We start from the raw sequence: 17,418 nt of genomic DNA on the forward strand, positions 1-17,418 counted from the left end.
ATTGTGTTGACCCGTGCCTTATACAGACAAAAGGCTGTACATACTCTTGTGCATTATCATACTATGTTTGAATTCTATTCCAAGTATTTGGAAATTTTATGTATGTCTACCATAAAATTCCAGTGTTCATCTTTAATTTCAATGTGGTTGACCTATTTAGGTCTATAATGTTCTGTTCCTCTCTTCTTTCTTCAGTGTTCCCTCTACCACCAGCAGTTCTGTGCCATGTTCATAAAGAGGGCAATATTCAATTGGCGCAACTGGAAACTCATTTTGCTGCAGATACTGGCACTTCTAGGATCACTCACCCTTCTCTCAGAGAATGTTAGGTTTGCACGTAGTAATGATGACGAGAAGTCCAGACTAATGAGTTTGAGTCAATATGGTCAAACCATTGTGCCTTTATCAATTTCTGGGAATTCTAATTTGACTCTGATTTTCTTAAAACATCTTAAAAGTATGCTAGAGCCCGACAACCACACACTTAAGGAAGTACAAGGTAAGGCTCATCAAGAAAAAGCTTGTTCTTAGATGAAGATCTGGTTGTGCAAAAAAGGGTCTTAACTGTATATGTGGCTTCCTCTTCATTCTTTTCCTGTTAGTCACCAATTTTATAGAGGCAGCTCAGAGTCAAGAAATTCACTCTTTAAGGCTACTGGCCTCACAATGTTAATTATTAGTGGAGGCATTTTATTTTAGCTGTGGGTTGCTTACATGACACTTGTTCCTTCAAGTAAAAAAGTGCAAAGTGCCATGAAATTAAGCATGAATTTTGCTTTGTTATTCAAGATTTGGTGAAAATGTAATGTATCACATGACTCTAGGCCTTACAGAATAGAATGGTGGTCCCAAGCTATTCTTCCATATCCCGCATCTTTTCCACCATTCATGTCATTATTTTTATTTTAGCCATTCTGGAAGGTATGTAGTGATATTTCATTGTTGTTTTAATTTGCTTTTCCCTAATGTGAGCATCTTTTTCGTGTGTTTATTTTTCATCTGAAATAAGTGTTCATGTTTTTTGCTCCTTTTAAAAAATATATTTTTTATTGATTTTAGAGAGAGAGAGAGGCAGGAAGAGGGAGAGAGAGAGGAAAACAGATGTGAGAGAAAAACAATGATTGGCTGCCTACTGTACATACCCCAACCAGGAACTGAACTCGCAACCTCATCATGTGCCCTGACCGGGAATGAAACTGATGGCCTTTCAGTGCATGAGAAACACTCAACCAACTGAGCCACACGGCCAGGGCTCTTTTGCTTCTTTTTAAAATGATGGTGTTTTCTTTTACTGTTGAGTTATGAGAGATATTTATATGTTTTCTCTTATACTGTCAACTGTATTTTCATCATCATAATCTGTTTTCCAGAAAAAAGTTTTATTTTGATGAAGTCCAATTTGTTAAATTTTTCTTTTATGGATTGTGTATTTTGTACAAAGTCTGAATTTCTGCATAACCCTAAATAATGAAGACTTTTCTCATAAAAATGTTCATAGTTTTCTAAAATATTTATAATTTTACATTTTATCATCCATTTCACATTAATTTTAGTATAATGTATAAGATGTGTATCAAGGTTAAATTTTGTGTCTATGGACATCCAATTGCTCCTGCAACATTTGTTGAGTGATGATATGCATTTAATATTTTTGTACCTTTATCCAAATGAGTGGGGCATGTGTGGGTCTATTTTTGGGTTCTCTATTCTACTCATTAATCTATGTATCTGTTAATTCAACAATAGTGTGCTTAAAATATGTAGATTATTCCTCCTACTTTATTCTTGTTTTTCAAAATTGTTTTGTTCCTTTGATTTTTCCGTATAGATTTTGTCCATACCTATAAAATAATTTGTGGGAATTTTTATAAGAATTGAATTATATCAATTTGGAAGAATGAGCATGGGTTTTCCAATCCATGCACATAAAATGTGTCTCCATTGAATTAGAACTTTTAAATTTCTTTCATCAGTGTGGTGTACTTTTCATCCATGAATCCTGTGCATATTTTATTAAATTTATAGCTAACTATTTCCTTTTTTGAACAGTTAAATGTCATTGTATTTTTAATTTTGGTGTCTATACATTTATTCTAGTGTATAGAAAGCAATTGGTTTTTATGTTTCTCTTGTACCCTGCAACCTTGGTGAACTCACTTATTAAAGCTAGAATTTTTTTGTTAATTCCTTGAGATTTTTCTAGATAGGCAGTTATGTCATCTGCAATTAATAGTATTATTTATTTATTTATGGTCTATATGCTTGTTTTTTTCTGTTCATGCTTCATTGCACTAGACAGAATCTCAAGCACAATGTTGAATCGGAATGATGAGAGTGGACATTCTTTCCTTGTTCCCAGTCTCAGGGGGAAAGTATACAGTTTTTCACCATTAAGTATAATGTTAGCAGTAGAGATTATGTAGATGTTCTGTATTCTTCAGCCTATTAATACGGTGAATGACATTGATTGATTTTAAATACAGAACTGCATCTCTAAAGTAGACCCCACTTGGTCATGGTGTTTTACTCTTTTTTTATATTGCTGAATAATTTTTGCTAATATTTTTCAAGGAGATTTACACCTATATCCATGAAAGCTACTGGTCTGTATTTTAGTTTTTGGACTTCTTTTGTATGGTTTTTCTATCAGGGTATTACTAGCTTCATAAAATAAATTGAGAAATGTTCCCTCCTCCTCTGTTTCCTGAAACATATTGTGTATAATTAGTGTTTATTTTTCCATAAATAGTTTTTAGAATTCTCTAGACAAAACATCTGGACCTGACAGTGCTTTAGAGCCTGTCCACCCTCCACATCCACGAGGGTGTATTAATGCCCCTTAAGTCACAGTGAAATCTTGCTATCACATTGAAAAACATATATCCCGACCTGGATATTCATTTGGGGGAAATTTTTTAATTTATAAATTAAGTTTCCTTAATAATTATTCATTAATTTCTATTATATTGGGTGAGGTAAGCAATAGTTTATGTTCTAAGGAAGTAGTCCATTTCATCAAAATGTGCACACAGTTGTTCATAGTATTACTTTATTATTCTTTTGATATGTGAGTATCTATAGTGATTTTCCATGTCATTGAGAATATTGTTAATGTTTTCACTCTTATTTTCTATTCTGTTTCTTCTTCATTTTGTATTGTGCCATTCACTTATTATTTTTTAATCAACCTATCTTCTAGTTTCCTATCTACTCTTCATTTGTATCCAACCTGCTATGAGTTATATATTGAATCCTTAATTGTAATTAATATGTGTTTTTCAATTCTAACATCAACATTTATTCATTCTACAGACTCTAGTTCTCTGGTGAGTTCTCTATCTCTAATGCCTAGTTTACCTGTGGATCTGCTTCTCTTATTTGTGCTCTTTCTTGGTTCTGTTTTTTGGTATACCTAGAAATTTTCTTATTGAATACCAAATATTGTGTGTGAAGGCTATAAATAATCGGCATGAGGCTGTATTCTCCTGAGGAAGTTTACTTTCTGATGGCCAGTAAGATTAAGGACAGATGTAAATCCAATCATCGATTTAAGCGATTTGATACTGGATTGAAATTGTTATAAGGACTGGTCTATTTCTTACTCAGTCTTACTCCTAAGCTATAGCTCTTCATGAACTATACTGAGGACTAGAGGATTTACCACAAAGCACCACCACCATTAACAGATCTAAAATGCCTTAAAAGAAAAAGGCACACAGAATGAATGCATTTTCATTCTTTCCAAGGTCTTGGACCCCAAATGTTTATTGCTTTCCTAGATATATGATACCTTAAAATAGGTGAGTTCTCATTTCTTTTATCCATTTTCTCACAGGAAGTTTTTGTCTGCTGAAAGATAAGCAATAAAATCTATAAGTGAAAGTACTCATAGATAAATTTAAGACAGATAAGTAAGTATAAAGAGTCTATACCAGGCCACCTGTGTTTTCTCAGTGAAATAGGAATTTAAATTATGGGCAATTAAGTGCTTAAAGAGAATGGCAAATGTTTAAACTAATCATTATTAGAAAACTGAAAGGGATAATAACCAAGTAAAATTAGTTGCTCTTCTTCCCGAACATATATTGTGTTTTGGACAAACTGACTAGTATTGCATCCTTATCCTAGGTGACCTACTAAAATATTTGATGGAAAATGAAGATTGTATTCACTTATGCATTGTTGCATTTTCCATTGAGGTGAAGAAAGATAAGATAACATTTACTGGTCTGTTCAACAATCAAGCATACCATTCACCATCCCTGTCCCTGGCAATGCTAGACAATATTCTTTTCATGTCAACTTCTGGCCCCAATGCTTCTGTAACAGTCATCAATAAACCTCAGCCAACCTCTGCTTATAAATACAGCACAACGTATGTTTTTCTATTCATTAGAATAAAATGCTATACTTAAATGCTTTTATACAATGTTGATGATATCTCTATGATTAAAAATAGCAATTGATAGAAATTTATATTTTCTGCTGTTGATTTTTTTATATATCTACTTTTGTTCCTTCTTTTCTAGGTTGTCAGAAGGAGATAAGGTGGCCATAAATATACATTTTGGGATGGCACTTTTGGTCAGTGGCTTTTGTCTCCTGACAGTGACTGAGAGAATCACTAAGGCAAAGCACATCCAGTTTCTGAGTGGGGTCTATGCCCTTGCATACTGGCTTTCTGCTCTACTGTGGGATCTCATCATCTTCTTCATTGCCTGCTGCCTACTGCTGGTGAGTGTTAAATAAAGATTTTTTGAGAGCTTGTTTATTTTCTGTACCCTGTGGAAATTTGCTACTCTCCAATCCTCTCTAATAAAATGGTAATATGCAAATTAACCATCACTCCGCTACATAAGCCATGCCCACCAGCCAAGCCACGCCCACCAGCCAATCAGGGCGAGTATGCAAATTAACCCCAATCCAAGATGGCTACAGCCACAGAGAGCAAGGTTTCCCAGGTAACAGAGCAAGCCAAGCTTTCCATAGCCTTTGCAGGCCTAAGCCTCCACTCAAGCTACAAAGTTTCAATTATAGAAGGTAAACAAATTCAAACAAATGGCAGCAGAATGGAGCTTGAGAGAGCAGGCCAGGGTTGTCGGCGGCAACAGGGGAAGCAAAGCTTTCCGCACACCCTGGCCGGGCTCACCCGCTTAAGGCTACAAAGTTTCAATTGTAGAAGGTGAATTAACTGCCACAGAAATGGCTGCCGGAGCCCCAGGCTTGGCTCTGCTCCAGGCTACAAAGTTTCAATTGTAGAAGGAAAATAAATTCCAGATACCAGGACCTCCCCTTGGGTTGCCAGGGGGTGTGGCCGGCCTGCAAACCACCACAGGCCCCTCGCTCAGGCCGCCCCACACCCCAAGGGAACCCCCACCCTTATCTGGGACACCCTTCAGGGCAAACCAGCTGGCCCCCACCCATGCACCAGGCCTCTATACTATCTAATAAAAGAGTAATATACAGATTGATCATCACTGCAACACACAATATAGCTGCCCCCATGTGGTCAAAGATCTTGCCCCCATGTGGACACAAGATGGCCACCACAAGATGGCCAGCAGGAGAGAGCAGTTGGGAGGCACCCGGCCTGCAAGGGAGGGCAGTTGTGAGGGACCAGGCCTGTAAGGGAGGGCAGTTGAGAGGGACCAGGCTTGCAAGGGAGGGCAGTTGGAGGTGATCAACCCTGCAGGAGAAGGCAGTTAGGGGTGACCAGGCTGGCAGAGGAGGGAAGTTGGGGGCAAACAGGCTGGCAGGGGAGCAGTTAAGCATCAACCAGGCTGGCAGCAGAGTGGTTAGGGGGTGATCAGGCTGGCAGGCAGAAGCGGTTAGGGGCAATCAGGAAGGCAGGCAGGCAAGCAGCTGGGAGCCAGCAGTCCTGGATTGTGAGAGGGATGTCCGACTGCCCGTTTAGGCCCGATCCCACCAGGATCGGGCCTAAACGGGCAGTCGGACATCCCTCCAGGAGTCCCAGATTGGAGAGGGTACAGGCTGGGCTGAGGGACAACCCCCCGCCGTGCACGAATTTTGTGCACCAGGCTTCTAGTTATATCATAAACCTAACTCTGCTGATAAATTACCTTTGCTCATTATCTTAGAAAACACATTGAAATGTGTATAAATTTTAATCAAGAGGCATATGAAAGAAAATATTTGGAATTCATAATGATTTTTTATCCTCACCCAAGGATATGCTTATTGGTTTTAGAGAGGGAGGAAGGAAGAGATAGAGAGCTAGGGAGACTGAGAGAAACAGAGAGAGAGAGAGAAGTGAAACAGAAACATCAAGGAATTACCTGCCGTATGCACCCCAACCATATTAAACCCCCAGCTTAGGTATGTGCCCTGACCAGAAATCAAACCCACAATCTTTTGGTGTATGGGATGACACTTAATCTGACTGAGCCACCAAGCCAGGGCCATAATAATTTTATGAGCTAAATTATATCCCCCAAAATTCATATGTTTAAGTTCTAAACACCAGTTCTTTAAAAATGTAACTATATTTAAAGATGGGTCTTTCAAATAGCTATTTGCATTTAAAATTCAAGTTAAAATGAAGCAGTTAGAGTGGGTCCCAATTCAATCTGATTGGTGTCCTTTTTATGAAGAGAAAATTTAAACATACAAAAAGACAAGGTAGTATAAACCATCCAAGCACTGCAGCAACTAGAAAGAAAACAGTTGGAGGCTAAATATCATGTTATTAAACAATGACTGGGTTACCAAAGAGACCAAAGAAGAAATAAAAATCATTCTGCAAACAAATGACAATGAAAACACAACAATCCAAAATCTATGAGACACAGTGAAAGCAGTCCTGAGGGAAGTTCATAGCATTATAGGCCTACCTCAAAAAATAAAAATAAAAATAAAAACAAGGAAAACTGGTAATAAATTATCTAACTCTACAACTTAAAGAATTAGAAAGAGAGCAACAAGAAAATCCCAGAGTGAGCAGAAGGAAGGAAATAATAAAGACCTGAGGGAAATAAATGACATAGAGACGGAAAAAAACAACTATACAAAAGATCAATAAAACCAAGTGCTGGTTCTTTGAAAGGATCAAGATGAGTGGATTAAAAACCTGTGGTACTTCTACACAATGGAATACTATGCTGCTGTAAAAAAAGAAGGGACTCTTACCATTCACAACAGCACTGATAGACTTGGAGCGCATTATACTAAGTGAAATAAGCCAATTGAAGAAAGATAAATATCACATGATCTCACTCATTTGTGGAATATAATGAACAAGGTAAACTGATGAACAAAAATAGAACCAGTCATAGAAGCATGGGACAGACCATCCAACCTAAGAGGGAAGGCAGGGGAGGGAGGTATGCGATCAACCAAAGGACTTGTATGCGTGCATATAGGCATAACCAATGGACACAGACAGTAGGGGGTGAGGGCATGTGCTAGGGAGTGGGAGTGGCTGGGGAGAGGTCTATGAGGGGAAAAGGAGACTTATGTAATACTTTAACCCTTTGCACTCGCTTGCTTTTTTCTCGATTCCTTTATTCTAATGCTAACCGTGTCGAGTCACACTCGACATCCGAGTGCAAAAGGTTAAACAATAAAGAATTTAAATAATGGGAAAAAAAAGAAGTCTCATCTCGGGTTGTCTGACAATGTGACTCCCCCAGCCTCGTGGTGCAAGTTGTTGTGGTGTGCTTGTGGTTCCGGCTCTTGTGGAAAGGGGCGCCTGAGGTCTCACTGGCCTGCACTCACTGTAAGATCCCGGAGTCCATGGCCTGGGAGGAAGGGGTCTCTGGGCCTGAGGTAGTGTGACTCTGGCCGGTGTGGTGTGACTCTTGCTGGGGTAGTGTCACTCTGCAAATCACTGTGAGGGTCCAGGAGCCTGTGATGGTGGGAAACATTTGCCCTATAGTCTGTGGATGCGACAGCGGGGACTCTGGCCAGGGTGATCTCACTCTGTGAATCACAGGGGAGAGGCGGGCAGAGAGGGAGAGGGGGCAGGAACCAGCAGCTGGGAATGTGGAAATCTTGGAGTCTGTGGCTGAAACAGCACAACCTTGACCAGAGAGGCAGCACGGGAGGGGGAAGTCATTGTGTCCTCAGCTGAAGAGGCACATACTCAGCAACTCACGAGGGGCCCAAAGTACAGAGGCTTGGGAAGTGGTATTGGCAGGTTCTACACCTGAAGCCGTGCACCTTTTCCTGCAGAGGTGCACACTCAGCAACTCATCGATGGGCCCAGGACCCAGTGGCCCAGGAAGCAGTATTCTTGGTTTCTGTTGCTGGAGCAGCATGCCTGCAGTGTTCAGAAGCCCGCCTGGGAAGGGGAAGTCGCGGGCCCCACTGGGCTGGAGCGGTGCAACTGTGGTGTCCAGGAGCCAGCAGCCAGGAGGTGGACGTCCTGGGGTCTGCAGGTCTGCACCGAGGCAGCATGAATTTGGCTGGGGTGGCTGCAGTGTCCAAGGCAGTCTGGGTGATGGTGAGGCTGGGTTCCTAGTGGAGGCCACTCTCCCCTTCAAAATGGCATGGGCTCCATGCCCGAGCCCCACAGCCTGGGGAGTGCCCACAGCAGTGGCAGGGGCTCCCCGTCCACAAGAGCCTGGTCTGCCAGCCCCTGAAACTTGAGAGATCTAACTGTCTCCCCCCCCCCCACACACACACACACTCTACACACCACACACACACACACTACACACCACACATGTCCACACATGCCCCTTTCACTCCCTCACTCACAACCTCTCCCTCACTGCTGTCCTACCAGTTGCCATCTTCTCATCTCCTACAAAGCATTATTAAAAGAGATTGCAAAAAATCCTGATAAGTGTGGCTCAGTGGTTGAGAATTGACCCATGAACCAGTAGGTCATGGGTCAATTCCTGGTCAAGGCACTTGCCCAGGTTGTGGGCTCGATCCCCAGTAGGGGTCATGCAGGAGGCAGCCAATCAGTGATTCTCTGTCATCATTCATGTTTCTATCTCTCTCTCTTCCACTCCCTTCCTCTCTGAAATAAATAAAAATCTATTAAAAATTTTTAAGAGGTTGAAAGAGATAGAATGAAATGGGAAGATATTCCATGTTCATGGATTGGAAAAATCAACATAGTTAAATCTACCTATAGATTTAATGCAATCCCCATGAAAATCCCAATTTCATTTTTAAAAGAAATAGAACAAAAACATCATGAGATTTGTATGGAATCACAAAACTCCCCAAGTAGCCAAAGCAATCCTGAGAAAAAAGAATGAAGCTGGAGGTATCACGCTGCCTGACTTCAAATTATACTAAAGGACAATGATAATCAAACAGCATGGTATTGGCAGAAAAACAGATACACAAACAATGTAACAGATTTGGGAGTGCAGAAATAAAACCACATGTATATCAGCAAATAAGTTTTTACAAGGAGCCAAAACACACAATGGAGTAAGGAAAGCCCCTTCAATAAATGGTGCTGGGAGAATTGGAAAGATACAGGCAGAAGAATGAAAGTAGAATATAGTTTGTCTCCATGTACAAAAATTTATTCAAATGACCTAGCCTGTGTGGCTCAGTGGATTGAACATCATCCCACGCACCAAAAGGTCACCTGGCCAGGGCACATGCCCAGGTTGCAGGCTCAAGTCCCAGTAGGGGCAGTGCACAAGGTGGCCAATTGATGATTCTTTCTCATCATGGATGTTTCTATCTCTCTTTCCCTCTGGCTTTACGTCTATCTAAAAATCAATAAAATCACATCTTTTAAAAAGTTAGAAAATTTACTCAAATGAACAAAAGACCTAAATATAAGATCTGAAACAATAAATTACATGGAAGAAAAGATAGGTACTAAATGTATGAGCCTTGGTCTTAGATAACATTTCATGAATTTGACCCCAAAGGCAAGGGAAATAAAGGCAAAAATAATGAATGGGACTATATCAAACTGAAAAGCTTCTGCACAACAAAGAAACTGCCAACAAAACAAAAGACAACCAGTAAGATAGAGGAAGATATTTGGAAACAACAGCTCTGACAAGGGGTTAATATCCAAAACATATAAAGAGCTCATACAACTCAACACCAAACAAATAACCCAATTAAAAAATGTGCAGAGAACCTGAACAGACACCTCAACCAAGAAGACATACAAATGGCCTACAAATATATGCAAAGATGTTCAACTTCACTAGCTATTAGATAAATGCAAATCAAAACTACAATGAAATACCACCCACACCTGTTAGAGTGGCTATTATAAGCAAGACAAGTAATAACAAGTGTTGAAGAGGTTTTGGAAAAAAAGGAACCTTCATTTACTGCCAGTAGAAATGTAAACTGGTACAGCCACTATGGAAACCAGTATGGAGGCTCCTCAAAAATTAAGAATGTGGTTACCATATAACCCAGCAATCCCACATCTTCTTTATCCAATCATCTATGGAAGAACACTTCAGTTGTTTCCATGTCTTGGCCACGATGAATAAGGCTGCAGTGAATATAGGGGTACATATATCTTTTTGAATGAATGATTTCAAATTTTTCTGGTGGATATATATGGAATACTACTCAGTGATAAGAAAAGATGAAATACTGCATTTGCAACAAAATGGATGGATCTTCAAAATATGCTAAGCAAAATAAGTCGGAGAAAGCTAAGAACCATATGATCTCACTCAGATGTGGGGTATAAAACTGAAACTCATAGGCACAGACAATAGAATGGTGGTTACCAGAGGGAAGGGGCTTTAGGAATAGAGGGCAAAGGTTATCAGATATATGGTAATGGAAGATGATTTGACTTTGCATCATGGGAACACTATGCAATATACAGATCATGTATCATAAAGATGTGATACATGATACCTATATAATATTAACCCATGTCACCCCAATAAATTTAATTAAAAAAAAAGATGGACATGAATAATAAGAAAAGCCTATTGTTGCTACATGTAATTACTCTGTACAGTGAATTATGGGGTGGGGAGTGAAAGACAAATTAAAAAGCAAAAAGTGTAATAGCAAAAACATAAGAGAAAACATGGGAGTGGGAATTTAGAGTGCCAGCGAGGCAAAATTTAAAGAGCACAGAATCTGGAGACAATAACCTCGGCTACTTTGGAGTCCGCCACCTCAGGAAAACCACTTAAATGGTTTGTGAAACGAGAATAATGACACAACCTTGCTTACCTCACTGGTTGCTGAGAATGACGCTGTAAAGGGAAAAGTACCAACAAAAAAAAGAAATCCCAGAGTTGCAGAAGTGGATGTGATGGAGTGTGGGAGTAGAATAGAACCAGGAGACCCAGTTTAAAGGTGGATAGCAGTGATAGGTTAAGGCATGTAGTGAAGAGGAAAAATATTTAAAGAAATAGTTTCTCTTTAGATAAAGAATCTACTTTCTGGGAAAGTTGAGAATTGGGATTATTTGGGGGAAAAGATACTGATTCTGTTTATGAATTTAAAAAACTTTCCCAAGTAAAAATTAATAATAATAAAGGGAGTTACAGTGGATCTGTCTCTGGACTACCCTTGGAGAAGAAGCGAGTAGGGCTTTTTTTTTTTTTTTTTAAGGCAAAATGATCTAATTAATGAGTATTCTGTGCTAAATAAGGACAGGTCTTGCTATTTCCTTTTCTAAGTGTTCTAGCTTCAATTATTTTTGCACTTAGGTCTCACTTGCCTTTATCACTGTATACTGTGTTCCAGGGCGTGTTCAAGTTCTGCCAATTGGACGTGTATCTCACAGACTACCACTTCCTGGACACAATGCTGATCTTCATGCTGTTCGGCTGGAGTGCCATCCCCCTCATATATCTGCTGAGCTTCCTGTTTTCTAAAAGTACTTCTGCCTACATCAAACTTGTGGTGTTCGGCTACCTTTCCGGCATTTTCAGTCTCCTCATAGATGCCACATTTCAGTTTGGTAAGTGTAAATAAAAGGACATTAAGAGACAATTATGTCCCAGGCTTGGTAACATCCTGAACTTGATGTAAGTCAATAAAAATTACTTTGAGCCTGGCCAGTGTGACTCAGGGGTTGAGCTGAGGTCATGGTTCAATTTGCAGTCAGGGCACATGCTCAGGTTGTAGTCTCAAATCCCAATAGGCCCATGCAGGAGGCAGCCAATCAACAATTCTCTCTCATCATTGATGTTTCCATTTTTCTCTCCCTCTCCCATCCTCTCTGAAATCAATAAAAACTTACTCTGAGAGCCTGTGAACCCACTCCAGGTTTGCTGGAATGGGGGTCTTCCTATTGAAGTGATGGGACTGAACTTGATATATGGTTCTTTGATAAGATTCCTCCTCCTTCCCCTCACATCCAGTAACACTATCATATGACTTAAGAAACCTGTTTTGCACAAGATTTTGGACATTTTAGGAGCATTTGTTTCTGAAACTCATTTGTCAGAAATAGAAAAAGAGAATAAATGAAAACAAAAGAGCAGCTTTCTTCTTAAAAAGATAGGCCTCAGTAAGTTAGAATAAATCATATCAAAAATACATTTGACAGTAGACCCTCATTATTTTTAAAAGTGTTATCCCTTGATGTTGGGGCACTTTATAGTGTGGTGATGAGAGGGAGGAGTGGAGAGGAATCCTGAATTCTTGAGAGAGGCCAACAGTTTCATCGAGGAGAGGTTGTATGGTGCAGCTATTCTTCCCTAACTTAAAGATCCTGAGCAGCCAAATATGATTATCCAGAAAGAAGAAAAACTGTATGAACCCAACTTCCTTACAACTGAGCCAGTTCTCTTTCCTTACTGCATGTAAACCTGGCTTCTGCAGTATTCTTACATTTGTATCTCCCCCACCCTTCCTTCTCTAACGAGAGTTGGAAATGGCTTGAGCACTTGACCACTTCATTTCTCCCTGTTATCACAGAGCCCCATAAGCACAGGCTTCCTGCCTCATTCCCTGTCACAAAAGAGTATTTCACATGAGTAACACTTAAGCCTCTGGATAGCAGACAAAAAATGTTAAGAGATATGCCTTAGCACTAATTCTCAAAGCAATCCCAAAATTATGGAAAGCAATATCTGTATATGTTGCACACCTCTTTAAAGAGAAATATTGTGCTAAGTGGGGAAGACTCCCCTTAAAGCATTTGAGTTTGTGAGTTTATATATAAAACACATAGACACAGACAACGTGTGGTGTTAGCCAGAGGAAAAAGGTGGGGGGAGGGTAAAGGGGGAAGAAATGGGAACAGAGACTATTCTTTGAGCAAAAGGTGAATGAGGTGGTGTGCAGATGATATTTTGTTGAGCTTTACACTTGAAACCTGTTTGGTTACTGAACTAATGTCACCCCAATAAACATCCTATTTAATAAAAGGCTAATATGCAAATCGACTGAATGGCAGAATGACTGGTCGCTATGACATGCACTGACCACCAGGGGGCAGACGCTCAATGCAGGAGTTGCCACCTGGTGATCAGTGCACTTCCACAGGGGGAGCACCACTCAGCCAGAAGCTGGGCTCATGGCTGGTGAGTACAGCAGTGGTGGCGGGAACCTCTCCCGCCTCCACAGCAGCGCTAAGGATGTACAACTGATGGCTTAGGCCCACTCCCTGGGCAGCGGGCCTAAGCCATCAGTCGGACATCCCCCAAGGGCTCCTGGACTGCGAGAGGGTGCAGGCCAAGCTTAGGGCCCCCCTCCCCACTTGCTGAGTGTACGAATTTCATGCACCGGGCCTCTAGTAATTAATAAGAAGAATTAGAAGAAATTACTGTTTCAGAAAGTTTAAAAAACATTTTGGGGAAGAGTATGTTTCAAAGGGACATGAAGGGTGAGAACAAAAAAAGAAGCCAATAGATTTGGCAATTAGAATGTCAAAGGAGACTTCCTCTTTTCAGCAGCAGAACAAGCACTATAAATGATACTCTGTCAAAATAATGAATTAAGAAGAAAGTATGGAATTGGCAGAGGCCAACAATAAAGTGGAAGCATGTGTCCTTGAAGGTAAGCAAGTATTAAAGGTATCTCTGACATGAGCTTATTAACAGAATCTGGTTACCTTAACTTTACATTTACATAGGTAGTGAGTAACACTGAGGTAAGAATAGAAAGCATAAAGCACATACAACAAAGGTTTTAGTAGCTTCCTATCTAAAATTGGAAGTTAGAGAGAGGGCTTCATTATAAGGGTTAACAAAACTTAACTAATGCCACAATAGGACACAGAAAGGAAATTTATAAAATTTGAATTTGGCACTGGAATAAAGAATAATAATTTCCCTTTTAATTTGTAACCACAGGCAAGTCCCCATACTGATTTGTTTCTTGAAATCATAGTACCTATGTAAGCCAAAAACATAACCTGATCATTTATTTAAAATAACCTCAGTTGATTGTGTTCCCAGGCGAGTGGCAAATGTATACACAATTTCCAGACTTCAAAGTATTCCCACAGGTAAATTATCTAGAGAAATTGAGATCAGCTTAAAATTACAAAGAAAAAAAAATAAGCAAAGACCTAAGAGCAAATGCTACCAGAAAACACAAACTGTAGAATAAGAATCAGGCCAGCAACATTTAAGATTTGAGGATTTTTAGAATAGGATATAAAATATGTATTTTTAAAATATTTAACTAGTAACAGAGTGTCAGGACTATGAGCATATAGAACATATATACATATATTGCACATATGCATGTACTATAGATACATATGTATGGGCATTATATATGTATATGGAGAGAGAGAGAGAATAAGTAGATTTGGAAAAGATCCAAATAGAATCTTGAAAAATGAAAAGAATTAATAATTTAAATAAGTACTTAATAGATAGAAATATCAGAATATTAGACATAGTTGAAACAGTTGAAGAGATAATTGGTGGTTAAGGATAAATATAAAAGAGTCATAGTCAGTCTTGCAGCTGATCAACCTGGGTAAATCCCTACTATTGAAATACCAACAGCAACCACGACTCAACTACAACAGGAGGGTGTATAGCCCACTGGCCCTACAGGACACCTACTACATTAGGCCATGTTACCAAGCCTGGGAGATGTAGCATCTTTATCTAATACATATAAAGAAACACAGGGGGTGGGGAGCTGCCAAAATGAGGAGACAAAGAAACATGTCCCAAATGAAACTAGAGAACAAAACTCCAGAAAAAGAACTAAATAAAATGGAGACCAGCAATCTACTAGATGCAGAGTTCAAAACACTGGTCATAAGGATGCTCAAGGAACTTTGTGAGGACCTGAACAACATAAAAAAGAACCAGTTAGAAATGAAGGCCAGACTAACTGAAATAAAAAATAATTTACAGGGATTCAACAGTAGAGGAGATGAAGCTAAGAATCAAGTCAGTGATGTGGAATATAAGGAAGCAAAAAACACCCATTCGGAACAGCAAAAAGAAAAAAAAAAAAAGAGGATAGTGTATGGAGTCTATGGGACAATTTCAATCATACCAACATATGTATCATGGGGGTGCCAAAAGGAGAAGAGAGAAAGAAAGAAATAGAAAACTTATTTGAAAAAATGACAGAAGATTTCTGTAACTTGGTGAAGGAAGCAAACATAAGAATCCAGGAAGCACAGAGAGTCCCAAACAAAGAGAACCCAAAGAGGCACACATCGAGATATATCATAATTAAAATGCCAAAAGTTAAATAAAAATAAAAAAAGAGAATCTTAAAAGCAGCAAGAGAAAAGCAGTCAGTTACCTACAAGGGAGCACCCATATGACTATCAGCTGATTTCTCAACAGAAACTTTGCAGGCCAGAAGGGAGTGGCAAGAAATATTCAAGGTGATGAATAGCAAGGACCTACAATGAAGATTACTCTACCCAGCAAAGCTATCATTCAGAATTGAAGGGCAGATAAAGAGCTTCACAGACAAGAAGAAGCTAAAGGAGTTCATCACCACCAAACCAGTATTACATGAAATGCAAAGGGTCTTATTTAAGAAGAAGAAATGAAGATCAGAAATATGAACAATAAAATGGCAATAAATACATATCTATTAACAATGGAATCTACAAACAAAATGAACATGCAGAACAGAAACAGACTCATAGATACAGATAATTTTTTGTTGGTTGCCAGATGGGAGGGGGCAAAAACGGCAAAGAGATTAAGAAGTACAAATTGGTTGTTAAAGAATAGTCATGGGGATATAAAGTACAGCATAAGGAATATAGCCAATAATATTCTAATAACTAGGCATGGTGATGGATAGGTACAGGATTTATTGGTATAATCATGCATTAAGTTATGTAATGTCTGGTCACTGGGGTACATAAAATTTTTAAAAAATATAATTAAAAATAAATAACACTTAAAAAGATGAATATAAAAGAAATATGAGATAACAAGATGGAAAATATTAAAGAAATGTGAAAAACCATGGAGGATAGAGTGAGGAGATCTCATATATTGGTATACAAAGAATTAGTGGAAGAGGAAGTAGTGTTAGAAAGATAGTGGCTGAGAATTTCCAGAATTATTAAAAGTCAGGCATCCTAAGTTTTAGAAAGCCCACTAAATCATTTTTAAAAATTACTAGCCTATACATATCATCATAAAACTTCAGAACAACAATGCTAAAAAGATATTTGAAGCAGCCAGAGAGAAAAATTACGTAGGCATGTTTAAATAAATGACAAAGACTGCTATTTTGGATCAATTTTAGCATTATTCTCTTTATAGGAGACACTGTTAATAAATAAATATACAGAAAATAAAAGAATATAAAAAGATGTATTAAACAAGTACCCACAAAATAATATTGGTATCAGAAAAAAATACTCTTTGAGATAAAAAGTATTACTAGAAATAAAGAGGCTCGGTTAAGGACAACAGGGGGGTTGGGGCATGTGTGGGGAGGGGTATGGGATGGGAATGGGGGGATGAGGACAAATATGTGATACCTTAATAAAGAAATTTTTTTAAAAAAGAGGCTCACTACATGATAGCAGATTCATTTGCATATTAAGTTGTAACAATTACAAAATTTTATTTACCTAGTAATATTATCTGGAAGTATATTTAATCAAAATTTCCAGAGTTACTTGAAATATGCAAACTATATATCATAGAGGAGATACTGGCATACCTCTCTTGTAACTAAAGCATTAAGCAGGAAAAGAAGTTCAATAAATAATATCTATTGAATAGTGCAGTTAATAAACTTGAGACAAGGAGTATATAGAGAACATAGATTTCTAAACACATGTTTTTAAACACACATGGAGTCTTCACAAAACTGACTAGCTGATACACAATGAAGACTAATGAAAGACACATTCAATATCATTTTGAAATTAAATTAGAAATTAGTAACAAAAATAAATAACTGTGGAGAAATAAGGCAGAGTGAATTCACTTGTATTGAATTTTACTACAAGTTTTTATATAATTAATAGGCCAAAGAAGGAATCATAACGTAAACTCGAGAATATTTAGAACTGAAGAATAACATAAA

At 38.6% G+C, this 17,418-nt stretch overlaps 1 protein-coding gene across 1 annotated transcript in view; it reads left to right on the forward strand.

The window, feature by feature from the left end:
• The window catches only part of LOC307110038 (phospholipid-transporting ATPase ABCA3-like), a gene marked incomplete at both ends in the record, with an annotated part of 237,702 nt that overhangs the window by 160,759 nt on the left and 59,525 nt on the right, over positions 1-17,418 (forward strand). The window contains 4 exon segments of the mRNA XM_079789076.1: positions 196-499; positions 4,129-4,375; positions 4,530-4,734; positions 11,674-11,895. Of these exon segments, the coding sequence (XP_079645202.1) occupies positions 196-499; positions 4,129-4,375; positions 4,530-4,734; positions 11,674-11,895 (978 nt within the window).

Source organism: Cnephaeus nilssonii (assembly GCF_951640355.1).
Source record: "Cnephaeus nilssonii genome assembly, chromosome: 2".
NCBI lineage: Eukaryota > Metazoa > Chordata > Mammalia > Chiroptera > Vespertilionidae > Cnephaeus > Cnephaeus nilssonii.